Genomic DNA, 27,861 nt, shown 5'->3' with positions numbered 1-27,861 from the left:
TTAACTTGCATCCAACCTGATGTACACACAAGTCCTGGGGCCGACAATATTTCCAAACTTCGCGATAATGTTGCTTGCTAAAATTTGGAAGTAAAAGATGTTTTAAACATGCTCTTGTCCATTAATTTCGTTATAAAAATGTCCTACAAATGTTCTCAAATACTTTGCTATCAGCTTCGAAAATTTAATTAATCAATTATAAGCTCCTCATCTTCCACGGCATCACCTGGATCAATTGATAACCCTGGGACACCTTTGAAACAAATTTCTACGGCGCACAAGTAAGTCTTTACAAGGGCCGTATTAATGTACACGATCTTATCATCATCACACCTGTCAAGAGCCCCACTAAAACAACAACAAGGGGGCTTAATAGAGAGGGGGGCTTAATAGAGCTTTTAAGGTGTATGAAATAAGGCTCATGCCATGGCCTGCGTATGAACGATAATCTTAGCACCCCAAAGGTGAAAACTACCAGCTACGGTATTACAACATTGGGGGTAGTTAGGACATTAGAGGGGAGGGGTGAGGCAAAATTCTTTTACCAACAAACAGAAATGACTATACTGAAAATAACGTACAGAGACCATGCACAAACGTGTACAAACAAACACATCATGGGAGAGAGGGTTAAGAGGCAACATGTGCACATTTTAAAACTCAGTACGATTTGCAAAATTTTTGGTTTGGGGACCCTCTAGAATATTTGGGGGCTCGGGCCCCTCCTCCCTCTTGTTACCCCCAGTAATACGATACTTTGTTACTTCGATCCAAAGACTTTGAATTCACTTCCAAATGGAATCAAATCATCCACAAACATAAATTCAAAAATCTTATCAAGAGTTGGTTTTCTGGTAAAAAATGCTGCTGCTAAGCCTGTCCTAACTATTGGCAATTCTGTCCATAATGCAATTGCTTAGATGCATAATGCTTTAATGATGAAAAGAAGAACATCAACATCATCATTGCTTCAAACGCCTTAAAAATTCAAGACCATAAAAACAACCTAACCACATCTGCAATCAATCAATATTTTAAACACGACAATTTTCAATACTGATCCAAAGTTCTTAATATTGTACATACGTTAAAATGGATTCTCGAAGATACCTTGCAAGTATCTAGTGCAACTAACCGAAAGGCAATTTTGCAGAGATAATAGATGGCCTGGATCGAGAGGATACAGGGTCTATTAAAAAAGGTCCCGAAACAGTGAAAAAGAAACTGGCACATAAAAGTGTGAGTCAATCAAGGTTTGCCTTTAAGAGGTTGTGATTCTCATAAATAAAGGTTTTATTAGAAGCGATTTGGTGAAAATTTTTGCACAGCCTGCATTCGAGGCATAGTCTGGCCTCACTATCATGCGATAACAGCCGGGGATTACGCCTTTCTTTCGTAGTTGCTCAGTACAGCAAGATCCTTTCACTTTATCATAAATATAAAACTGTTCATAACAGCATAACACATAAGCATTAACTGAAAAATATTTGTTTTGAAATATGTGAAACGGGTATTTCATACTTGATAAACATACATTTAATAAAAAGTAGTATTACATACCGTGAAAACTATAAAAACAAAGTGGCTTGATGAAGCAACCAAAATTGGGGTAAACTGAAGCAATAAAGAACATTCGAAACACTAAACGCAGTTTCAAAATATCGAATAATTGCCAAAAACAAATTGACTTCTATATGGAGATCTCTGTATGAAGCATCTTCATTTTGGACAACGATTTCACTTGAAATTTAACATAAATTTGGTTGCGCCTACTGTATCAAGATGCTACATTGATAGGGTGCTTCAAACCTCCTTTTCAAGGTAGAATGAATTAGTATACTCTGTTGATCTTTTAGCTGAACACACTGAGGAGAAAATTTGATTTAGCAGTCACTACAACATTGCTAACTTTAGAGCTAGTTTCTCTCTCACGTGTCGAACAGAAGATTTTTTTTGCAAGAGGGAATCAGCTGCCTTTTGGTATTTCCATTCATACTTGTCAATGTAGTTTTTCGCATCCACTTTTAGTTGATCTAATGCTTTCGGATCACTTTCATCCAGAAAGGCATCGATCGATAGATTGGGGTTGAATCTGAAGTACACCGTTGATGGAAGGAGATCTTCGAGTGTGATATGCATGGCTAAGAAAAAAATGAGCCAAAGTTATTCAAACGAGCTTTGAAAGCCATTCATTCGTATCTTCTGCATATTGTGGGCCAGGTCACATTACATGGTCATTTGAGGGTGTTCCTGGCAAAAATTGCAACAGGGGACTTGTAACGCACCAAGTAACAAAAAGAGGCTGTTTCAACTGTCAATATACTCGCTCATCTTATTATGCCAAGGATGGAGGCGATGGACCAGGCCTATTTTATTATTATAGAGCATAGACATTATTCAGGAACTAGCCCGAATTTCAAAGAGCGTATACATAGTTGCTTGAATTCTTTACTTTGCGAATTGTATGAGAATCAAACCCCTAATAAATTTGGAATCATTTTAAAGCATAAAATTTTCAATGACGATTAACATAGAATATATGTCCTTTTCGGTATAATTGAAAGAGCAGCTATCACAAAAGCAAAATTGTGGCCCCTAAGATAGGGCCAACTTTTCCTTTGATCAATGACAGCGCATTTGTTCCAAAGTTGACCCTCAGGTTCTATACAGGCTCAATTAACTTTAAAGACACATTGCAAGCTGGGACAATATCGGAAGCCAGCCCGATGGAGGCTAAAGTCGTTAAGTTACAAAAATAAAACATAATTAACTGGTTATTCTTCAAGCCTCCATGAGCGTATACAATAAACTTCACTAAATGTAATCATTGTTACCTTCGACATCGGTGGCACCTGCAACCAACTTCATGAGCTTCTCTCTAAGGCTTGAAAACGAGGCTGTATTAGGGCCTGAGCGGCCGTGGTATACGCCGTTGCCAATGGAAACAACGGTCTGCAACGGAGTATCAGGCCAGAGTCTCTTTGACTCGTGAACTGCAAGGGCGCATGGATTATTTGTTAGGAGTCCACCATCCTATAGGCAAAAACATCTTGAACACAAAATTTTGAAAAGAATCGCAAGCTTGGCGCTCACTCGCGTACCAAAATAATGAATAACTAATTCTTTTTCAGAAAGAATCGGATCAGACACGGTATTTTGTGATCAAGATTAAGTAATGAGACATCATTTCAAGAAAGCCCTGCAGTATGTTAAAAAGCAGTGGCGATTATTTTAGAATTTGTGTACATCAGAAGAAAACATTTCGTATAATCATTTGAATAATATGTAAATGGTCATGTTGGTTATATCGGATGAAGAAGAGGAATCATTTACAATAATAAGGTTAATCGTCTTTTGTGTAATGTACAAGCTACAGTTGAATCCGGTTAAGTCGGACCTCTAAGGGGAGTAAGGTGATAGTCTGATTTGGCGAATTTCTTACTTATCCCGGGTAGGACTTTTGATTTGAATAAGGTAAGAATATCCAATGGGAATTGAAAGTCAGTCCGACATAGTCAAAGTCTGAGTTATTCGGGGATCATTGGACCTTCTTCTCGGATATGTCTGCCAGCGCACAGTAAAAGGCATCTTTGAGGCCTGCCATTCTTATACAAGATTTGAGAATTATACCCATTTTAAAATTCAAACCTGATGAATATCTGAGCCCAGCTTGCACTCTTCAAAGTATCCAGGGGCTGCAGTAGACGCTTGCAGGGCCTCCCACAGTTTATGCCTGCTGCTTCCCAGATAATTATGTGGCACAAGCGGGGGAATGTAATAGTTCCTAAACACGTATGGTTGCAAAACTTGGTGGTTCACCAATGTCGAAACAGCAGCAACCTTTGGAAATGAAATGATAGGCAACACGTGAAGCTAAACTTATGTATAACTCTAAGCAAGAGAAATAACAGTCGAAGTTGTAAGTAAGCAAGGTGCTTGAAAAATACAGTATACCACAAACGAGAAAAACATAAACAGGCAAACATAATGATAGACAGCATATTAAGTAGCATTGTAAGTAAATGTTTAAACTGTTAGTTCTAAACGATATTAAACGAATTAACCATGCAGTAACAAAATGCTTAGCAAAACAAGAAAGCAGTTAAATGGCGACTGGGAACTGATTATACAGCTTTTTAACAAAATGGCAAAAAGTCACAAACAAGGTGCTAAATAGAAAGATAGCAAAAATGGAGGCAAGAAGTTAATTATTTGAATGTAAAATAAGCAAAGAATATTTGTGAAATAAGGAAACAGATAAGAAATAGACAATCTGAAAAGGGAAAACTTTGACAGGATGGTGCATTTAACAAAATGGAAAGCATGAAGTATTAAACATGTGTTGCAGAAATTTTAAAGAAGGTTTCCAATGATGCAGTTTATCAGCACAAGCGGCCAGGTAACACTGCGGGTTATCTCCAACAAGACAGTGTTCGGAATTCTTGAGAAGCCAGCCAGTCTCGCGGACTGTAAATTTGCAGTCTCATGTGAACAGAAAAGTCATCATTATGTAGATGACTCTGTTACAAAGTATCAAGATCATGCATTTGACGAGGTCAAAGCGCTCAAACTTCAAAATAATAAGAAATACAGAAACAATGGGAATTCTGTGACAATAAGCTGCCTCTTTACATTTCGTCTGATGTGAGCAGTAAGGTCACAACTATGTAGATGACACTGTTACAAAGTACTAGGATCATGGATTTGAGAAGGTTCCATTGTCCAAATTTAAAAACAACAAAGGATGGCAGGAACAATGTGCCGCCTCATTACACTTGGTCTGATTTTAACAGTAGGGTTACAGTTATGTAGATGATACTGTTATAAAATTCCAGGAGCATTTGCTATGGCTAAAGTGTCCAAATCCTATAACAATAAAGATTTGCAGCTACAATGTACTGCCTCTTTATATCTGATCTGCCGTTTGGTATGCCCTTTACCTTCACACGATAAAATGTAAGAGCAATCTCATTGCCTCGTCAAGGCTTGCTCTTGTCAAAGGTGGTCTTGTTTCCAACAACAGAGGACGTTCCACCAAAAAATCAAGATGCAAAAAGGGAGGTAAATTGAGGGGTTTTAGTTAGACTATCTTATCTCTTTATTTATCTTGGTACAATTGAGTCATGAATATTTATGTTACAAAATTGAAAGCATATTGTTAAAAACTTTTGTTGAAAATCAATTTGAATGCTGTAGATGAAATAAAAATTTGTTAAATTTGCAGAAGATGCCCAGATGAACTTACTTTTGGTAATCCTTCCTCAAAGGAGGTATCAATCATACATCTGTCTGAGCCCATAATGTCCCTAGAAGGAGAAAACTGTATTTCAGATTTGATGCCAGGTGTTATAATGAGAAAATACACCAATAGTTATTTTAAGCTTGTATTAAAATGATCTTGTTTTTTCTTGATACGCTGAAGCTCTTCTAGCAACAAAGTGTCAAGAAATATTTAGACATCAGACATCAATATTAAGCATGGCCTTTTAGGTAGATATCTTGCACTAATATATAGGTAATAGACTTCAGCTCATCCATGCAAAACATTTTCAATAACAGATACCTGAAAAAGTTTGAAAGCCAATGCCAAGCAACATGAATCATGACAACAAGGATAATTTTTGACAAGCAGTCTTTCAACAATCAAGATAAAATTAAATTGCTAAAACATAACAGGCTTCAGAAAAAAGCACAGTTAAAGAAACAGCAATGCACAAGTAAGATTAGAAACTTAAATATTATACCTCAAGACTTTTACAAATGATTCTGTATCATAGAATGCATGGGTAAAGAACAGCTTTCCAGTTTCAAAAACTGTTGGCTTCTTGAAAACCTCTGCACTTAGTCTATCATAAAAACACATTGCTTCCTCCAGTGTTGCTCTTTGAATTCCCAATAAAAATGCCAATAATGCACCAGTGCTTGTGCCGACAATTAAATCAAACATCTCATGAACTCTTTGCCCTGTCAATTCTTCCAGCTTCATAAGGATTTGGATGGTTATCACCCCTCTAGAATCACAACAAAATTATGAAATTTGGCAAATTACATGAATGTTGGCAATGCATCAATAAGGCCAAATCAGCAAGGCTAACACAGTTTAGGGCACCTTAGTTCGATAACTAAGGGCCCTGATCAAAAGGAGCCCCCAAGACATCAATGTTTTCAAGACTTGGCTCAAGTTGTATCAAAAGTACAACTAACCATTGCTTAACTTGAGCATATATCTCAGCTCCTCCCTAGTTAACATAAAAAAATATCATTCTTACATTTTGCTATTGTGTTTGACATCCTCTACTTCCTTGAATAGGACTTTTGTGTCATCCATGGAAAGGGGCCTGTTTCCGTTTTTTCACAAGGGCCAAAGGTTCCTCTGTTACACCACTGGGTGGTGGGTTTTCTAGCATTAGATATTTAAACAAATCAAACAGTTGCTTTGTAAAATATTGGATGGGCCTAAAAAAGTCAAATCAAAGGGATTTCATTTCCCTGGGATTGCCCCCTGCATATGAAATATGGTATGACACACAAAGATCACTATACTTGATTTGCATGCCAATTGCATCAAAATTGATCAAAAAGTAACTCTATGTGCATAAAAAACAATTTATGAATCAAAATCAACCATGAAGAGGTGTCACTCACCTTGTTCCACCACCATCTAAAGACAGTATCCTTATACCATTTTCTTTAACTGGGTCAGCATAACCAAGAATAGTCAATGCAGCTTTCGCATACATGCGAATATCACCATCTTTAGTTTGATGTCTTAGGCTAAGTAAAGTTTGAATACCTCCCACCCGTTTAACCAAGGCTCTTGTCACAGGATATTCTCTCATATGATGCACAAGTTGGTTCAATTTCTGTAGTTGACTTTCTTCGGTCTTTGTTTTTTTTATTTGATATAAGAGTTTTACAGCCCTGTTTTGGATGCTTGCAACAGTTTTTTGTGAAGCTATATACACATGCTTTTTTGAAGTTTCGTTTTCTTCAAGTTCCTCATCTTCATAATCAATCAATGAGTTGTTGTTTCTAGGACCAAATATTCCTGAGATCACTGAAGAAACTTTAACTCTTTGCAGTATATCAATTACGCCCCAATTAGTTGTTGTTGTTTTTTGCCTCAATTGTGAACTCTTTGATAAATTTCTCAAAAATAACGACAAGTGCATCCCTCTGTAAAAGAAATAAGGTAAGAAAAATTATTTTACACAACTTTACTCTGTCATTGAATAACATTATTTCACAACAAGTGCTACATCCTGATATATGAAATTGCATGGCAAGTCTTAAGAACAAAGGGGCCATGCCATCAAATTTTTGTGTGTGCTTTTCAAAAAGAGAAATTCTGCCTTTAGGTTGATTGCTTTTACTGTCAGAGTAACCTTCTTGCAAAATTTCTTGATGATTGATGGTCATTGTGACTACCCTTCCTAAAGCTGTTCTTCTAAGTCATAAATGTTTTCTACTTCCCTAAGAACAAAGAGTCTCCAAGCCAAGTTCTGTTGCAAAATAAGATTTTTGGTTACTTTAAATAAGATTTATTGTTCCTAAATAAGATCTAAAATTAAGCATAAATGGTTTCTTTTAAAACTTGGATCGTGTACTTTGATAGAAGAGGCAAAGGGGGCAAACATCAGGCTTTGCCCAGAAAAGCACTCAATCGAGTGCGGGAGCCTACAGCGCACTCAAAAAAAGCCTTAGAGAGCGGTTTAAAGAGGAGCAATATTATGATTTGTGTAAGGTTACCCATTGAGAAAAAAATTCAGCAAATTTAGCGTTGGCTTTTTGATACCATTTTTAATCTAATGACCCTCTTATTACCACCAAGGACAAAGGTCATCAAGGGTACTCTCCGGCAGATTTATTTGATTTTCAAGCAAGCGTTAATCTTCTGTTGAAATATTATTTTCTGTTTTTCTTAATAACTTAAAATCACCTGTGCCAATCAAATAGACTATTAGATTTCCGCCCAAAATATCACATTGCTTTTCAGTTTTCATTTGCTTTCGCGAGTAGTAGATCTGTCTTAAAAATGGACAGCAGAAAAAGGAAACAAATTTACATGTTCGACTTAAAGTCATGCTGGCAGTAACAAAAGCCCATCAAATGATGGCAACTTACATATCTAGTAAAATCTTAACAATTTTGATACTTTGTTTTAATATTTCTATAATTATATTAACATACTGTTTGTTGCATGTTTTGTTATTTCACATTGTGGTGCTTTCTGCTATCATCATTGAATTTCTTATTTAACACTTTTTCAAAGCTTTCGATATGAAGCTCTCAAACTTCCAAAGCTCTCGAAGGATGCTCTCAAGAACATTTCATTTAGAGATGCAAAATAGAGTGCCTAGAGATTCTAAGGGATTCTTTTTATAGAGCACCTTCATTTTGCTTAGAGCAAGGCCTGCAAAAATGCCATTTTCATGAAAGTGCCCTTGACATCAGCCTTTGTAATTATCAAAGAGATTCATATGAAATCTTGGCTGTGGTTGTAGTGCCTTATTAATGACAAAATTTCTCAAAACTGGTAAAAAAATTTATTTTGGCTGTAGCTAGCCCATTTTCAAGATGCCTACAGAAAATCCAAATAAAATGACAGTTACAAAAGTATAAGTAGAAGTTGTGAATTGATTTTCAAATGCCATTGTACTGAAACCTGCCTCCCATCGCCCTTTGGATGTTCCAACATGCTGGTTATCATTATTTTTAAAAACAAGGAGTACATCCATGTTTTTATTTTAAAAGAAACTTGGATCAGCACTAAGTACAAAAAATTTCTTAATTTGGTATCCAAATCTTGGTGTTGTAGTTCTTATTGGTTTCCTATTTTATGACTTATATGCCTCATTCTTTTTTAAGCTGAGCATTTTTGGAAGAATATATATGCAAATCATCACGAAAAGAACAAAATGCATATCAAATTATAAAGTATGCTTTCCTTTCCAAAGAAGAATCAACAGTAATAAAAAACTTCTGGATTTTTTTTGAATGGTTATTTAAAATTTCTTAATAAGCAAACAAAAATGTATCTTGTAAACAAAGCATGTTAAAGACCAAGAAAATAAACGACTTCACGCATTTAAGTTACGAGGAAATGCTTTACATTGAAGGGGGGACTAAGATAGATAATATATGGAATTTGCAGTATTGGATGGGAAACTGCTAAGAAAATAAATCTTGAATACAGGTGCTTTGCATAAAAGATTCAGTTGCAAGTTTAATTATAACTAAATAATTTTGTTGTTTTATCCTTGGTAGGTATAAAAGTGCAATTTTCGTCAATAATTTTCAATTATTCATGTTTAACTTGTATCCTGGTATCGTTACACTATATTTCCTTGTCCCTAGTTTTATTTAAAACACGGAGGAAGTATCAAGGAATCGCTTAGAAAATCCAAGTACTCGAATTTGACCGTTAGTTAAGGAGGAAAAAAATGCGTTGCAAACCTGCAACAAAAAAGTAGGAATGAACCGAATAACATACAATGACCTTACCTTAGTCTTCGATGACATTCAAGGTTGTGGGCCGAATAGATTTTCATTAAGCAAAACAAAACAGTTTAGATTTTGAACTGCACTCATGACTGAACATTTGTGACGGCTTGGTTTATAATGAGGAGTTTATCCACTGGGCTTATCCTACTTTTCATTAGTAATTATTCTCTATATGAAGACGAGGTTTCGCGCCATAATACGTTGAAACCTGATAAAAATATTGTAGCAGAAATGTGAAGGTGGAGAGGTTATATGTTGTCGAAGCTGACACCGTCTTCGCGATGTGATTCTAAATTTTTAAACTGCTTGCTCAAAAATTATTCATTGGTGCTCCCTTTTGATAAAATGGGCGTTCCTTATTGGTAAAATGGACAATGTTTTGTTGGTTTAAAGTGCTCTCTTTTGGAACAACTAGAAAGGAAGGTTTTTCAAATGTGAGTTCCCTGTAATAGACAGAAACAATAAAATATTACGGCAACTGCAATGAATTCAAAATAATTTTTTAAACAACAACGATTCGATACGTCAATATAAGAGCGAGGTCGACTAAATTAGCAGCAAGACTCTTAGGAGCTCGACCAGGCCTGTATCCAAGGGGAACAAGAACAAGAGAATACCAGCTGTTTGCCACCCCGAGAATTTTGTCTGCAATTTTTAATGGGTTTTTTGTCGTTTTCATTGGATTGCCATGGCAATTGAGTCCAGATAATACTGATGGAAGAAAAAATGTTTATTGGGGTCGCTTTTATCCATGAAGAACTTAAGGATGTGATTGGCACTCATAAAACAAAAAAACCTTTCGCTGCTAAGCAAAAAGTTGAAAAGGAAAATTGCTGAAACGTTTGCCTGCAACAGTTGTGGGGAGTTACTCCACTGGCCTGGCTACAGGCTTGTGCTCGACCAATCTAACAACAAGACTAAAACTAACTTACAAAACCACTTTTTTATACTTTAACAACATAAACCTAAGACAATAATTACGCAATGCACAAAACACAGATTTACAATTGATGATGCAATGATAGTGCAGAATGCTACTGTCACGTGATACTGTTCAAATGACAACCCTGTGTCCTCACACTTTGACAGTTCAAAGAGTACCAATGGAAAGAGTGACAACAACATTCTATATATACATACAAGGTAAAATTTTCAAAAAGAAAGAAAAGTAAAAAACAGGGTTAAATTTCCAGACACGATTCTAAGGCTGCTAAAATAATAAGGAAAATAAGAGAAACAAGTTGCCCCCCCCCCCCCCAGCTCAGCCTCAATAATTTCCTTAATCCCAGCAGCAACTTTTCCATACTCTTTATGCAAAAATTTTGCAAATCTATGGACTGATAGCCTGATCCTCCTCAGAAACGTCTTTAGCTCAAATGTTGCATTCACTCTTGCCCAGGCTAACTCTTGCCTGACACGGTTGCTTCAGTTGTTTCCATCGCTTCTGCTGTTATTTCAACTTTCTTGTTCATTTATCCAGGACCCTCGATAATGGGCGCTATGCCCCGTACCTTTTCAAAATAGTTTTTCTACTGAATCTCTTTGTACCTGCCACCTCTCGCCACTTTCCAACTTGTGTTGGAACCTATGGACCTAGACTAATTTTGATGCGTTATATTTGCATTTCTCTTCATATTGTAAGTATTTTTAATTAAAATTGCCTTACACCCTACATTTTTTAAAGCGTTGCCATAGAAAACGACATAAATATGGCGATACCAATCACTGATCATGGATACCGATTTGCCAATTAGCCTCATTGCGCGATGCCTGTGATTACTGATTACATGTACATGGGTGCTTACGTCATTATATATGTTGGTGTTGGTGTTGATGTTGCTGGAAGCTTCAATTTGTTTCGCTTTGAAAATAGAGAAAATGGCGACGTTTCATGCAATCCAGATGGATGACCCTCTCGATAAAATGAGTGGCCCTTCAGCACACGATGATTTGTTTCGTTCGGCTACAGTAGCACAGTCACAACTACAAGTCAGACTTGGTAATATCTTGATTTTCAATAAATCTGTTTTGATATAATGATTTGTTATGTAAAGCACGAACACGGACAGACAGATTGAGTTTTTTAAGGCACGGGTCGAGTTTTTTTTCATGCATTCACTAGCAACATGAAGCAGCTGACCGAAATAGCAAAAAGATCAGTACCGACTTAACGAAAATAATGCAAAAGTGAATTCGTTTTGAAGCACCCATCTTGGCCTAAGAATACAATTACCCGCAACATTTCGTGATTTTTCTCATTTTGTAATTTTTTCGCAAGCACGACAAACATGTGTTTCGTTAGCTATTCAACCATGCAACCATTCAACCTGTGTCCTTCAAACCCGCCTGATAGTGGTCTTAGAAACGATATTTTATGAAGTTGCAGAAAATCAATTTTGAAATTTAAGAATAATATTAAGTACACTTGATCCTCGTGTTGCCAAAAAATAAGAGCAAGAAGCCTTGGACAAATAATCTTCTTATGAAAAAAGTGTATTTCAATTTATTATGCATCCATATTATTTGATGATCACACAGATTATATCACAAAGTACACACAAGTAGACTTTTAATCATGCTTGATGCCAGTTATAAATGCAGCTTTGCATCACTGTTTTTGTGTTGCAATGCCACCAGGCAAAGGTTTGCAAAGCATACACCTCTAAAGGTGAATTTTAGTCAGCTTTTACTAACCTTTTAATTTGACATTTAATACTAGCATTTAGTATGTCATTTGAATAACTGACAGGTGTTGTAATGTTCTAGGCTTCATCAGAAAGGTCTATGGAATCCTGACAGCACAGCTGCTCCTGACAACAATCACTGCTGGAGTGTTTATGTACACAGAGTCAATAAAAGACTTTGTTCAACAAAGGTATTCTAATTTTCCTACTATGAGCAGGGGCGGATCCAGGAAATTTTCTGACTGGTGCTCAGTTTATTGGACCACAACCAAAAAATTTCCCTTTCCCTTTTTTTGTTGGTGATGTTATGTAAATAAGATGGGCTTTATTAACAAGGAAATTATTGTACAAAATAGAAGCATGTTTTTCCATGAAAATTTAGAAAATGTTCTACATTGGTTGAAATGTATCGTTCAGCTTGGAATGTGTTGAAAACAGAATTTTACTTCTCTTTCATTGATTAATTTTTTTGGTTTTCCAAGACCTTTGACAGGCATTTACACACCCTCTTGTACTCCAAAAGTCGTGCTAAAGTTCTAAGCTATTCTTCCTAGTCTACAAAAATCACAATGGGGGATAGCTGATTTTTATTTTTAGCAAATAGAAAAAAAACCAAATATCACAACATTTCAAGTACCGCTTTGTCACAACTACCCCAACTCAAACAACAGTGATTTGTGTTTGCAAAACTCAAAACAACTAGTAATATGGCCTAATTAAATGCATCTTGGCATGTCACCCTATTTTTTTATGAAAGATTATGTCACCGCCTTACCTGATAGATTCTGTTCGAAATTTTGAGAAAAGAGCTGTGAATAAGCGATTGAGTCAAAGCAATTCGGGCCCCAGTAAAACACAAAAACATCCACAATGTCCCTTCGGAAAAACAAACACAGAAACAGGAGGAGAAGAAACAGTACTTTCAAAATCTGACCAGTTCCCAAGCACTCTTTGAGCCCCCTGGATCTGCCACTGATGAGCAGCATATAGACAGTATGATCAGGATTCTTGTGATTCCTGCAAGTATTCTTAGGGGCTGGCAAATACCTTCTTTAGTGATGTGTTTGTGAAATGGTTCCTCTTAATGGAAATAGCTTACTGAAGTATTGATCTTTTCAAGATAACCTATAATGACAGGTTAATCTCCATCAAAAACTGTACTCAGACATTCAAATAAAGTTGCTTTGAGATTAAGAATCATTTTGTTCTTTTTGAAGCATCAGACAACAAGAACTACAAGCTGGCTGGAAAATACATTCCATATTGTACGGTGCTTGTACCAGTACTAATAGTTATGAATTGCAAGATTTTGTGGCCAAGCAAAAAATGTAGCAATTTTTCTCTAACACTACTCATTTCTGGCACAACTCAATATGAACAATAATCAAAAGATAAACAAACTGTATCCTTGCTTGATATGGAGGTAGCTGATGCAAAAGCAATTTTAGAGAAGGGGGCCTCTGTCACCCAAATACAGTGGTGGCACCAGGGGAGGGCTAGGGGATGCCCCTCCGTCAGAAGCATCTAGCCCCCCCCCATCGGAGGAAATTTTAGGTTATTGTTGGAGCAAATTTGACAAAAAACCTACGAAAACTGCTTATTTTAGTCATTTTAGCCTCCTTGTCGGAAGCTCCAACCCCTCTGTTGAAAGATTTCTGGCGCCACCTCTGCCCAAATAATCATTTTTTTAAGTGCATTTTGACTGTATTGTGCTTGATGTGTTCTCATTTTTAAAATCTCTTTGCAATCCAACACAGTCCTGGACTTCTTATGGTTGGCATGATCATGTCTCTGATCCTAGTCATTGCTTTGATGGTCAAAAGAAGAGAAGCACCAACCAATTTCTACTTACTTGCTGCTTTTGTGAGTTTTTTTATTTTTTCTTTAGTTTAAACATATAATACTTTTGGAACCGTAATTTATCATGAAGTGTGTTTATCAAGAAGTGTGTTTATCAGTCGTCTAGTGACATTTATCTAATCAATCCTACCTGCTACTTTTTCTAGACACTTTGTGAAGCATACACCATTGGAACTGTTGGTAAGTACCCAGTTTCCTTTAGGCTTTCTATTCTCTGATTTCAATGATCGCATGCCTTTCAAAGAGATTCTTGTTATTACCAACCAAATGCAAACTTGAATAAAAACTATGCAATATGTTTCTATTAAGCTTGTTACATTTATATTGCCTTATGTTCGCAAGCCATTGTCCAAATTCAAGGTATAATTAAATGTTAGTATATTTGAAAAAATTTCAGTTCACACATAGGATTCCTACCATTGCATCAAGACTAATGATTACAAAATAATTCATCGACTGACCCAGTTTTCCAAATTACATATTCAAAACACAGGAAATACAGAAATATAGAAGAAGTAATCATTTATTTGGAAGTCTACTTTCAACTTTTTAAAAAATCTTAGTCTTCTTGAATTCTATGACATCTTCTAATTAAAACTACTAACTATTGTTTTTTTCAAGTCTTTAACTAAATGTTACCCAGCTGCTTCCACAATTTCATCTTGTTAAGGTCACATGTTCCCCATAATTCTACAAGACATGCTGATAGGCATAATTTTCATGTAATTCAGATGGTCTAAAATATGGTCTAAAGTCATTATCATGTTATCTAGGAGCTTAGCTTTAGGACGATATAATTTAGAACGAGATAATTTTTGTCTAAATAATGATACTCTGGTGTTATATTTTATTTTATATCTCTGCTTAATTTATTATAACTAATCAAATAATTTAGTTTGCTGTAATATTATGGTCTTCAAAACTGTTTAACAATAACAAAATAAATTCATTTTTTCTGTACAGTGACATTCTTTGACCAATTTGTTGTCCTGCAAGCCTTCATGCTTACTGTTGGGACCACCATGGCATTAACTGTGTATACTTTCCAAAGCAAAAAAGATTTCAGCAACTGGGGAGCTGGGTATGAATTTGGAATTTGTTTCTTAATTTCTTGATAGGAAAGAAAATCGAATGTCCAGCATGGCACTTCTAAAATAGTTGTAATTCTGAAATTGAATATTGCCTCTCTGCAAAATTGATTTTAAATTTTTGAAAAAAGCACATGATAAATTGGAGCCTTATCTAGAGGTAGTAACTCTAGATTGAATCTTTATTATGAACTTGACATGCAGAAATATGTGAACAGTACAAATAATTTCTGGAATAATGTCACTGTTATTTTGTTTTTTCTTGTTATCCAAAGTTAGAAGTTTAAATGGTGGAATATTTCCCGTGAACATGACCAGATAAACAAACATTATGCGCTAAATCTACGGCAGATTTTTAATAATGTGCTGGCAGAATGAAGGATAAAATAATTGCACGGGGAAAGCGCTTTAAGTCTAGCATACTTTTCAATCTGGTATACTTGCATTAAAACACTTTTCAAATTTGTCTTTATTTTTAGGCTTTTCAACATTTTGTGGATTTTCATAGTGGCTGGATTCATGCAGGTCAGTTGTGTACATTAAACTTTTGCTAGAATAACAGAAACTGTATGCTCAGCTACTTTCAATATAGAAAGCCATACCTGATCTAAGAAAGCTTAGAAATATTAATGGATCTGTTTCCTCCTGAAGATTACCATATATTTATTGATTTCTGCAGCAGAAACTTTCAACACTTTCAAAACTACAGGTTTCTTGTCAAAAAATTCCAAAACTGCAGGCTTCAGGATGCTATTTATCCACAAGTTGGTAGAGCTATCTATCTCGTTATCCTTGTTTCTCTTCTTCCTTGGTTAAAAAAGTCAAAATCTTTAGCAACAGAAAAGTTTGAAGCATTATTTTATGGATTTGTAGATGTCAAAAAACTCACCTAGATATGTACTATTTCATTTTATGTTATAGCTTGCAAATTAGTTTTTGTAGATCTTCTATATGCAGTTATGTATGACATATAGAGCAGTTTTACTCTAACCCGACTCATGAGTTCTTGTTGAATCTTTTTACAATGTTTTATGTTTTTTTTACAATTTTTTAAGAGCTTCCTACTATTGATGACAAACTTTTAAAATTGATTATTATTATCAATTTGTTGTTTAATTTCTTTAACAGATTCTTATGCCAAGTGACATCCTGTATCTTGGTATGGCGGTTGCTGGAGCAATAATCTTTTCCTGTTTTATTGTGTTTGATACACATTTGTTACTCCACAAATTGTCTCCTGAAGAATACATTGTTGCAGCAATCAACCTCTACTTGGACATTATCAACCTGTTTTTGGAGATCCTCAAGATTCTTGATGCAATGAAGAAAAATTGACATCTATTACACTACCATAATTTAGTTATTAATTCTGGAGTTGGGGCTAAGTAAGATAACTTCAATGTTTTGCTGTTTGATTTTGTTAAATGGCTTAACATAACATACACACATTTCAAAGCTTTCAGAGGAATTTGGACTTAATAAAGAAAGTCTGTCCATTTAAGTTGAATGTTTCCTTGTGGCAGTTGGTTGGTTGCATGCCAATTGTCAACAGAGGCAGCTACCTAGAGTGTAGGATTTTATGCAAAAATAAGCATGAAATCCTATGACGGGTTTGCAAAAGCAGGTAGCCAGCAATACTTGTCCTATTCACAAAATAGAAAAGCATTTATTAATAGCCTGTGCTACAGGTGGTTAGGTTTTAGAGCGCTGAATAATGTCTACACTTGAAAATATTTTTATTTTCTGGTCTTTAACAAAACATTTAAGTCTCCTAATTATATGAACTTGTTATAGTCTTTATTCGCTGGAGAAAACTTTTTAATCAGTAAGTTTTCACACGTGGTACTATCCAGAGTACTGCAACACAGTATGACACTGCTTTGCTGTAATCCTAACTTGAAAGATATTTGACAAGTATGTGAAAATTACATTATAATGTTTAAAAAGTTGTCTTTTCCTAGTTATGTCTTAATAATACCTCTTTGATTATGGCTAGTGGTGGTGATGGCAGTAAAAAGTGGGTGGAGGGAGCAGGCCTCATTCTCCCCAAGGCTCTCCTCAAACGCTGGAGTGGAGCTACATATTGCTCTCCTAAACTGCTCTAAAAAGAAAATAGCTCTCCTTGAAATAAAGTTTTTTTATTCTTATTTTTACAAATAGCTCACCTGGAAGTTAATAGGAGAGCTGTTTACTGCTCCTCGGCTAAAAGTCTTATGGCCAGGCCTAGGAGGGAGGTTAATTGGCATAGCCCATAGAAACCACAACTCCCTTTTTCTTGCAGTTATGGCTATAATTTTCAACAAAATTATCTGCATCATGTCAGGAAAACACATTTCTGAAAGTACAGTTGAAAATTAAAATATGACATACCCCTAACAAAAAACATTTTGGCAGACCATATTCTGATAAAATTCAGGGGAGGAATCGTGCACTTTTAAGGGAAGGCAAATAGCAAAATGGCCAAACAAATATATCACAAAGCATGCCTTGTTTAATGTTGTGGGTTTAAACCCAGGTTTAAGTCTTCCTTTTCTAACAATTCATTTTCCTCCCCCCCCCCAGATGAAATATACAGCCACAAGTTCTCCCCCCCCCAAGACCATTTATACAGCTATATAGATGAAATACACCTTATCCACAAAGTAACATGTCCCGAATGTACACAAAAGGCCTCAATTAAGCATTACAATTGAGATGCAATGGGCAGCAACTGAAGTTTGCAGCATAGCACATGTCTTTCAAACTCAAACGGCTTTTATAAAAAAATTATCATGCATCCATATTTTATATCATTTTCACAGGACATGTGACATTGGGCAACATAAGCCAACTTTACAACTTTCTTAGACTGTTTACAGCTCAATATGCTAAAGGTTTATGCTACCTGTAAACTAAGTCCAGTCTGACAATTTGGAAAAATGGCATCTAACAGATTTGATGTATGCGAATAACACCGCTAAGGTACGGAAAACAAAATTTGGAAATTAATAACCACCCAAAAACTGGATGAGGGGAGAATATATCTTTCAAATTAGTGAATTAAAGTGGAAATAAAAAGTGATTTAAAAAGGCTAGTTCCTTAGAATACAGTGGTGCATTAAAGCATATCAGGAGGGGCATTTCTTCTTTACCCTTCTGTTTGTGGAATATGACAATTTAAATGGAATCCAGACTAACTAGTCAGTATTCTGGCAAAGCCCCCTGAGGGTGAGGGGGTGACACCCCAAAAAATTTAGGAAACAATGGTATTTTGTTCCAATACAATGGGAAATGTGACATCATCTTAATAAAACAATAGGCTTGTCCCTCGATATTTGACCAAGTGTCTGCCCCTGCCCCCTACAAACAGGCGAATAAGCATTTCTGAAGCAATTAGTTAACCCTAACAAGTACTAAAGAGTGATCAATTAAGTTCTATTTTTTTTAATGTTCGTGACCTCAAATACTATATCACTAAAAAACAAAACCCTTAAATGTTTATATACTAAAACAAAGCAAACATTGCACGAAAACAACTACCAGTTACCTAATTCCTCTAAGTATATATAAGTGATATTTTTACATGAAGTACCTACAATATGATAAAACCATGTAAACAACGTGGGGTCATACCTTTAAGATTCAAGCTTATAAAAAAGAAATGGTCCTGGTCTGACCTTGTTTCTCTGGATCGTGACTTTATTGAATTCTTGGTTTCATAAAGGTGTGTCAGGTACAGTCACGTTGGTTTTTGATTCAGACTTCTGCTCAGTATTGTCTCCAGTGTTTATGTCTGTTTGTCCGGTTTCATAACTTTCCTCGCTTGATGATTTCGTTATGCATGTTGTCCCTTGTTCTGAAAATTAAAACATTCTAATGACACTCTGCAATAAACATAACAGAATGAGACAAGAAAAAGTGCAAATGCGTGTGAAAAACAGTGGTAATTTTCTAGTCAATAGCAGGGAGGTATGTCAGTAGAAACGTTGAGCAATCAGGGGGGATGTAGATGTAGGAAGCATTTGGAAAAGAGAGGGAAAGGGCACATGTAGGCAAAAAGGGACACTCTTGTAAGCTGCAAATAAGAAATGGTAGTATGCGAAATGTTCCTCTGATGTGATGGATACGGAAATTCATTAGCCGAGGGAATGCTTTGTATTGCATTAATGACAACATTTTTCTCTAAGTAAATGAGGATCTTCCATAATCTGCTTTCGTTTGACTTTTTATGGAGAGGGAGGGAGAATCAAGCTAAAAGTGAGCTATCAGGTAATACAATGATCTATCTAACTTCCAGCTACTCAACAAAACATTTTGTTTGATTGGACTGGCAATCTATAGTTTGTTTGTCAATAAACAACATTCCAATAAAATGATTAGAGGATAACAGAACGTCGAAAATCGGGTTTCATTCTCTGTCATTGGATGCAAAGGTTTGTGGGATTGGGTCCCGGACAGTATGCGCCTTTCACTCAAATTTGGTGTAGCGATTCGTTAATTGTAATGTAACGATGGTCTTTGTAAACACTGTTGGCTAGGCAAGGGTACATCCGGTCTATGTTGCAATTACCCCCATATGAACATTCCGGATGCATATCCTTCAGGAATACAAGGTACTAGCTTACCTTGGTCGTAAGTCTGTGCAGGCGGATTCATATCTGGAACTGTCTCCGTAGGCGAATTTTCGCTTTTGGCATCCCCCTGCGAAGCCAGTCCCTCCACAACCTCAGGTAATTGGTCATGTGGTGGCAGAGTTTGCTCAGTTACGGCATCAAGTTTCCTTTCCTCAGAAATTCCATTGGTCATCGACATTTTTTCTTCGTTTGGGCTACAGTTTCCATTGTCCGGCCTTGACTCTTCTTCATTATCTAACTTGATTTTTCTACAACGAAGGTTCGGGCAATCAAATATTTAGAAAATGCAAACATCAAACTTAAGACGAATACAATTTTGCAGAGCTGCCAAATGTAAATTGAGGATTCTTTTAGCTATGTCAGTCAGACTCTGTGTTTCCGAAATTTGTAAGAGCCAAGTCTAAACAACGTGAGGTGATAGTTAACAGTATAGAATATTGGTAATCGATACAGCCGCACTCAATATATTATTGTTTGATCATAAGAATCCAAACACGTTTTTGGTACCGCAAAATTTGAAGCTAGCACGAAAGCGGAAACATAGCATACTAAAGCATTTTTCGTCCATAAACTTCAGAGTATAAACGTCGGATAATAACGATGTGTGGATCGAAAATAACGTGAGAAGAAAAATGATTCGTTTTATCTGCATGCCCGTTTTATCTGTCTGGATTGGGGAGCAATGCGGAATCACATGAATCCCTTTATCGAATCTACTAATATTGGACCCACAAGTTGTTATAGCGGTAGAAAATCAGATTGGAAACTTTGTAGCGCGGCAGCAATAATTTGCCCGCGTACTCTAATTTTCAATCCGCGCGATTTTGCATATTGACCGCGCAAAGTCAATAATTAATAACATTATATACTATTAACAATACAAATTTCTAAATGTGCGTGATTTGGGGCTCGCAGTAGCAAATTTTCAAAATGAACTTGTCCGCGCAAGAATTTTCCAGTCTATTGAGTAGAAAATCGTACTTTAGAAAATCTTAAGCAAGATTTGTCAGGCTAATCTGTTATTTGGGTTTGGGCAGTACTTTAATACATCATATATGGCTAAATCTTTGAATACAAAGTTTCTTTTCGCAGTCTTAAATACTGAAAAACTGCACTATTTTGACTTTCTAGCTCAATTTGAAAAATTAAAATTTATTTGAGTCTGAAAAAGTCATTTTGCAAGAGAACAATCAGTTTTCATAAATAAATGTCAGGTTCAAATGCACAAAAGTCAGAGCATAATATTGATATGATGAAAAACAAAACTGCCTATAAATATGGTTAAAACTTAACTTATATTTCTTAATAAATGTATGGTTATAACACAAGAGGGACAAAGTGGTTACTCTCCCCTTGACATGTTGCAAACATGAATGAATCCTCATTATTGGGTACACTGTTAATTAGCAAAACAAGATCGAGAGATGTTGAATCTTTTTGTCAAACAGGAAAATAAACTGGCCAGAAGTATGAATCAATTAAAGTAAATGCTTTGGGAGAGCATTCACAGGGGTTGTTTTTAAGAGCTAGCCAAATTTCCATTCATTTCAACAGCTGTCTACTGTTAATAGCATTCACAAACTTACTTTGGAGGGATGTCATCATGATCTGAATCTATTGGGTCTACTGTGCTTGTTTCTGACTCTTCTGGGTCCACAGTGCTGACAACTGAAAGGTTCTACAAGAAAAACCCGCCATGATTTTAATCAAGTGTCATGAGGGATTACAACAGATCATCAAACACCCTTACATTTATGTTGGCTTGTATGATTATGAATTTGAATACATGATTTCAAAAAAACATTGGCAACAGAATTGAGCAAAACACCACAAAAACAATGAATGGCAACCGTTTATCATATACCTTATTAAGGCCTCTTAAGAATTTGGCACAAGTCTTGTAATGTTTTCGTGGTTGAATTAGGAGTTCAGAAACCCTTTGTATAGTAAATGGTGCACTGCAAAAAAGAAGGATCAACACATACATATATATGAGGTGATTATGCAATAGATATATATTGATAGGTGTTGGTTATTAACAGAAACTTTAATATGTTTACTGATGAAAGGGTATGGCTTTGGGCATGTTTCTGTGACAAAAAAGAAAGATATAGTTAGTTAGAGGCTATCTCTTGATAAAAAACTTCTTCATTTCTTATCTGTTACTTTTAACTTTCTTTTGCGACAACCCCCTTCTTGATAGTTCCAAAAAAGTACTTTAAATGAAACACTAAACAATTGTTCATATTAATTAGCCCCCTCTCCCATCTGCAACCAAATAATAACTCCCTGTGGGCAGCAAAGATAATTCTTAGGCCAGATAGTTATTGCTCCAATAATGGATGTTAACTGTTGTATTGATAAAAGGATCATCTGACTTTGAGTAACAATATTAAATGTGCCTTGCCCTTTATTTTTTTTAATATGACCTGGGAATGTGTAAACTTTAATAAGAATACAACAGAGTTTCAGTTAAACATAGGTTGGTTGACTTCTTGCAGTTCATGTCCATTGAACCGAATTCAAATTTTTATTTCTTACTATAACAAGATTAACTGTGAATGAATGAAAACACTGAATAAGTGTGATGAAAATTACCCAATAGTCTTATCTGAATAACAATCTAACAGAAAATCATTAATAAGATAGAAAATGTGATGTATTAAAATACAAAAAGCACATGGACTAGACTGATTAATAAGATTTTGTTGAATTATCAAATGATAAAATCAAGTTCAGAGAAAAAAAGCAACTGACCTGGAAAAATTATTAAATATTTTTAAAATGGAGCTTCTTTCATTTTTCAGCTCGTTGACCTTGTCTATATCAACACCACTTGCACTCTTTGGTGGGAAATTTTCAATGAAATGGTCCATCACCTTGAAAAGCACACAAATTAACAACACTATTACACTGTTTGTATTTTGTATAAACTAAAACTGATCACTATGTATTGGTGTTTAGAAAAGGAGGGTTCTATTATGCTACTCTGTTGAGCTGTGTGCTCTATTACGCTACTTTCTGTTCTAGAAAACAAAGTGTGTTCAACTCTGTCCATAATCCATGAAGCATTTGGATAACAGACAGGATAGCAACAGTCTACAAATTTGTGGGTTAGATATATTGAAATAACAATTTTTAGACATTTTGTGCAAATTCATAAGATAAAGATTTCAGGGACTATTTTCATGATGATTCCATTTAGTGCATGCATAATGAAGAAGATTGATGAATGGCTCAGGAAGCTCTAGTGACAATTCCCATTCTTTAAAAATACAAGCTATTTCCCTTAGATATAGCTTGTGTGTAAAACAGCTATGAAATAAAGCAAATATAGTTCATCCATGGCTTAAAGACTTATCATGAAAACATTACTGCTGTAACACAAGTAAAAATTGATGATTATTTCATACAAATAAACCCAGTCATTAATGGTTGCTATTACACTCTCCGAGCAAGGACAGACTAAGCAAGGGATGTGGGATGCAACATTTCCCCAATATTATTGTGTTATTTGGTTGATTCTGCTTTGATTAGGGGAAAATATATTTTGGTAGTAAGTAGTAATTTAGTATTGCCAATACTTTCAATTTTTTTTTCTCATTTTCTTTATCTCACAGTTAAAAGTGTAATATTGTAAAAAATGACATTTCATCAGTGGTGTAGTGCTATCAAAATAATAAGGGGGCTCTTGCACAAAACATTGCAAAAACAATAGCAAAAGTAAAAATTGGCCAATTTTGGGCATCAACGAGGGGGACTCAGTCCTACACCCCTGATTATATCCATTTCTAGGGACCTGATGGATTTGGCACTAAAATCCTATCATTATTATCTAACACACCCTCAATGCTTGCATTTATAAACCATTCTTGTCTCCAAAAATAAACATGCCTGACATTTACATAAATTAATTTTTATTTAAAACATGCATGAAACACATCAGTCATTAATGTTGATTTCCTAAAGTTACTTGTTCTTGAATTATTTAGCTAATAAGTAAATCCAAAAATAAGAAGAAAATTCACACCTGTTCTAGTTCATGAGCGTACAAAGGCTTCAAATATTCCCACTGGTATCTGATTAGTAAAAAACAAAATGTTACATCTTTGACATGTGGAGTCAATTAAAAAGTGATGCAATCTAACACTAAAAATAAGATGAATAATGTGATACAACTTGCAAGCTTAGCATTGCTAATGATTAAAATATAACCTGGATGTACCTGTTACTTATATTTGAAATGGCAAAAAACATCAAAGTTTTATTTGTTATAAACTCCTGAGTGTAACATTTATGAATGTCCTAATTATTTCAAAATGAACATTACAGGCTTTATGCCTAGATGGGTATTATACAAGAATGCAAAAACATGAAGCAACCACTTCAATATTCTGTTGTGAAGCATCCTTTACAAATAAAAATAAAATATCTTGACTTTAAAATAGGAAACTGACATTTGGAAAAAGATTATTCAAAAACATGTAATTTGGTTCTTTCAAAAAATACAACTGCTTGATATTTTTTTCAAAATAATGTTGAAAAAAAGTTTCAATGAATGTCACACTCTAATGCAGTAAAAAAATTAGCAAAAAGGAAGGATTGAAAGGGACATCGCATGGTTTTTATACTGACTTGAACTGAAAAGCAATTAGAATCTAAAAACATCTGTATTTGGCCAAATTGATTTTAAAGTAACATCTTTTTGTCTTAAATCATAAAATGGCTAAGGATCATCATGCAGAACCTATGAAAAGAAACACCTAGTAAAAATTCAATATGAAAACACAGTTCTTAAATAATGGCAAAATTGTTTGAAATTATTTCTTACATGTATCTTCCATTTTTGGCAATCCCTCGTATAATTTCTCTCAGTTCCTGTGTGACAACTTTTTTCTCTTGTTTGATAAAACCTTTGAAAAAAATTAAAACATTTCTATCAGTTGAAAGTATAATGCTCTACATCTATGTTCTAAATTTTTTAAAAGTTTGTTCCCAAAAGTTTATTTTCTCAAAACAACCCTACGATTATCAGGGGGCGCGTGATAGCGCGCGAGAGTGCAGGCCTGCGCCTAAGGTTACCTTTGAGAGTGATTAGTCGCACATCCAGTGATAAATATTTCCCGTGAAGAGCGCGATTGCCGGATGCTGATAGGTCAAACCACTTAAGAAACTCTTTTTAGAAACAGAAGTTTGACATCGAATCCTTGTTTCAACTGCTCTGTTTTCGTATGTCTTCCGATCATTCAGTTTCTGTTATTTTTGAGCCGTTCCCATTGCTCCGGCCCACACTGTTTTGGCCAAAACGGAAATGAAGGTTTTCCCATTACTCTGTCTTGTTTGTTTTCGTATCCTTTGTTTAAGCTCATCTTGAAACTGAAGATGAACAAATTTGTTTTTAAATGACTCCGTTTTCGATTTTCTCATTAAAACAATTCGTTTCTAAATGACTCTGTTCTCCGACGACTTCTTTTTCGCTGTGTCCATTAAAATGATTCGTTTTCAAACGTTTTTGGTTGATAACTTGGAAAATCATTATAAATGTCTCTGTTTTTGAGCGATTCATTCAGCTCTGTTTTCCTATAAAAGCGGAGTAATAGGAACAGGGCCTGATTTCCAACGGATGTTGCTCAAACGGGGCCTTCTTTTTGTTTTATTTGCTAAAGCTATTTTTGTCTGTTCTTTTCTTTAACTTTGCTGAACAGAATTGAAACTTCGTCACATTTCTTAAGTCACTGAAACCTCTCTATACCAAAGAGTACCGTTCACAATAACTCGTGAGGGAAACACGAACATGCTTTACAATGCGTAGAATTCAGTCCATTTCAAAAGTTTTGTCATGTTTAATGTTTCAATAGAAAATCTTTAATGCTCTGTGTTAACAAATAAATTTGATTCGCGCGCCTTATCTTATCATGCGAGTTTTTTAGTGCGCACATTATTTTTTTAACGTGAAAGCCCTGATTATATCAGATGCTGGATATTATTACATTGCAGACTCCTAATTGAAATATATTGCAAAGTAGCTTTGACCTGCTATTGGAAATCTCACTGTTACTCATTTAGTGTTTGCTCGAATTTTTGCCAGTTCCAGGGTTTTCCTTCCAATTCTGGATGGTTCTTGCCTGTTTCTGGCTATTTTGTTTGACCCTGCTTTTAGTATCTGTGCTTATATTTGCTGATGCTCTAATAAGCATCAAAGGGATCAGCCCTTAAGTGTCCCATTGAGAGTTTTGTTTTTGAAGCCTATCAATTGGCTTTTCTGTTCATTTCAGTTATAGCTTTTTTGTAATTTGGCTTTTTCCCGAGAATTCTTAAGGAGTTTGATTCAAAACTGAAATGAAGTAAGAAACATATTCTAGCAGTAATGCGGTTAAGTTTGTTATTTTGGACACATTAGTATCAGATATAGCATCTTATCAATGTCTTGTATTCTTTTCTGTTATCAATGATTGAAATTTCTCTAAATCCTAGAACACCAGATACTAACAGGATACTCGTATTTTGAAATGTTATAAAATATCTTTTTTGTGGAACTATAGTCTCATAAGTGTATCGTTGCTATGTGCGCTATTGCACATACCGTTCTTAGGCCCACAAAGGTACGGTGCGCTTTGAAAGCACATTTTCCCTATTAAGTGCCCTTCTATAAAAAAGAGACATAAGACTTGAACGCTCACCAAACAAGGCTTCTAGTCGTTTATCCACATCATTCTCCATGATATTGGCAGGCAAACTGTTGACTAAATCAGATCAACTTCTCCGTTTTCCTTTTCCCACCTGACAAGAATGAATTTTTTAATTTGATAACAGGGGCCATTTAACAAGAGCCTCATTTCTTTGACCTCTTTCTCAAATCGATTTTTAGTTGGAAGCGATGTTACTTTTTCACACATGCATCAAGTTTGCAATAACACTTCAAAAAACAACATCAAATACTTTAGAAATTTAAACTGAACTGAAACATAAGTAATAGAAATGCTTGATAATTCCATCACCTTGCCAAAAAAGTACCCCATTCAATTTTTCTTTCTTCCAGTTAATGAAAGATGACATACTGTATCCTTGGAAATGCATCCTTCACTCTTAACAGGACGTGTTCAAATAGAACTACAGGATCATATCAGGGGGCGGACTGGAATCGGCCTTCCTTACCGGGAAATCAAAATTGGGGGCCCAAAAAGTCTGCCTTCTGGAAAACTTCAGTAGGACGTCGCTGTTTGTTTGGTGAAGGGTTTTGGTGAAGGTCGATTCCATGGTTGGCGGCAAGAAAGTTTTTGTGGGGATATAGCCGGAAATATGATCTAGCATATTAAAGAATCAAATTAGAACCGATGATTTTAACAAGACAGTAGGAAAAGTCTTGCAAAATATAGAATAAATCTTTGACCACAAATCATTGAACAACATAAGAGTGAATAAGATTAAAAAATTCTGTTGCTACATTGCCAATTCAGATCCAACCTCCTTGCATTCAAGCCTGTTGAATCCATCTCTTTTCAATAGGCACGCCAAACTATACCCACTCATACACAGAAATGTAAGGGATCCCACGCCATTTCCTTCTCCAAAGCCCTCAGAGCAAATGGAGCAACTCCTTCTGTAGCGACGCCTAACCTTCGTCAAGCGCCATTTATTTCATCTTGGTACTTCTACATACTTTTCAATGCTGCAATGAGTACTTTGTGACGATTGCTACTTTTTGTGATATAATTTATTTTTATATTTGTCTTGTCACGCCTGTTATGTATTCTTCAACACTGAATTGCGTTGGGGGCCAATGAGAAACGGGAATACTGAATTAACACTTCGAAATGTCTCTCAGGGCTTCTGGCCGATGAGTTGCTTGTTTATTGATACCTTCATTTCAAATGTTCAGTCTTCAATTGGCAGTGGCAGCATCAACCACTAGGCTCTGGGGGCCATTTTGTCATAAAAAAACATCGTAAAAGCAGATTCAGAATCATAGGAGTACATCACAAAAAGAACATTGCCAAAACACTAACCATCTCACAACATTTTCTCATTGAGTTTTAATAAAACACAAAATTGATTCTGCAAAAAACAGGGGAGACGTGCCCCCCCCCCCCCCCCCCAATGGCACTGCTCTTG

At 35.5% G+C, this 27,861-nt stretch overlaps 3 protein-coding genes across 3 annotated transcripts; 1 reads left to right on the top strand and 2 right to left on the bottom strand.

Moving 5' to 3' along the window:
• Positions 1-1,011: 1,011 nt before the first annotated feature.
• On the bottom strand, positions 1,012-9,665 carry LOC135692584 (calcium-independent phospholipase A2-gamma). Its single transcript, XM_065210768.2, has 7 exons — positions 9,505-9,665; positions 6,646-7,176; positions 5,745-6,011; positions 5,246-5,306; positions 3,649-3,840; positions 2,835-3,033; positions 1,012-2,141 (listed from the first exon to the last, which is right to left on the bottom strand). The coding sequence occupies exons 1-7, from the start codon at positions 9,549-9,551 to the stop codon at positions 1,894-1,896; spliced, it is 1,545 nt and encodes a 514-aa protein (XP_065066840.2). The 5' UTR covers positions 9,552-9,665; the 3' UTR covers positions 1,012-1,893.
• Positions 9,666-11,318: 1,653 nt separating this feature from the next.
• Positions 11,319-17,082, top strand: LOC135692587 (protein lifeguard 4). Its single transcript, XM_065210772.2, has 7 exons — positions 11,319-11,503; positions 12,271-12,379; positions 13,946-14,051; positions 14,195-14,228; positions 15,012-15,129; positions 15,616-15,661; positions 16,265-17,082. Exons 1-7 carry the CDS (start codon positions 11,320-11,322, stop codon positions 16,469-16,471), a joined length of 804 nt encoding a protein of 267 aa, XP_065066844.2. The 5' UTR covers position 11,319; the 3' UTR covers positions 16,472-17,082.
• On the bottom strand, positions 13,938-26,586 carry LOC135692586 (uncharacterized). Its single transcript, XM_065210770.2, has 8 exons — positions 26,430-26,586; positions 24,581-24,662; positions 23,780-23,828; positions 22,507-22,628; positions 21,614-21,707; positions 21,336-21,427; positions 19,741-19,997; positions 13,938-18,971 (listed from the first exon to the last, which is right to left on the bottom strand). Exons 1-8 carry the CDS (start codon positions 26,467-26,469, stop codon positions 18,832-18,834), a joined length of 876 nt encoding a protein of 291 aa, XP_065066842.1. The 5' UTR covers positions 26,470-26,586; the 3' UTR covers positions 13,938-18,831.
• Positions 26,587-27,861: the final 1,275 nt, after the last annotated feature.

Source organism: Rhopilema esculentum, chromosome 3 (genome assembly GCF_057945365.1).
Source record: "Rhopilema esculentum isolate cy_ngs chromosome 3, ASM5794536v1, whole genome shotgun sequence".
Classification (NCBI taxonomy): Eukaryota; Metazoa; Cnidaria; class Scyphozoa; order Rhizostomeae; family Rhizostomatidae; genus Rhopilema; species Rhopilema esculentum.
Note: the sequence above shows the minus strand (reverse complement) of the source record. Positions and strands in the feature narration are given on the sequence as shown.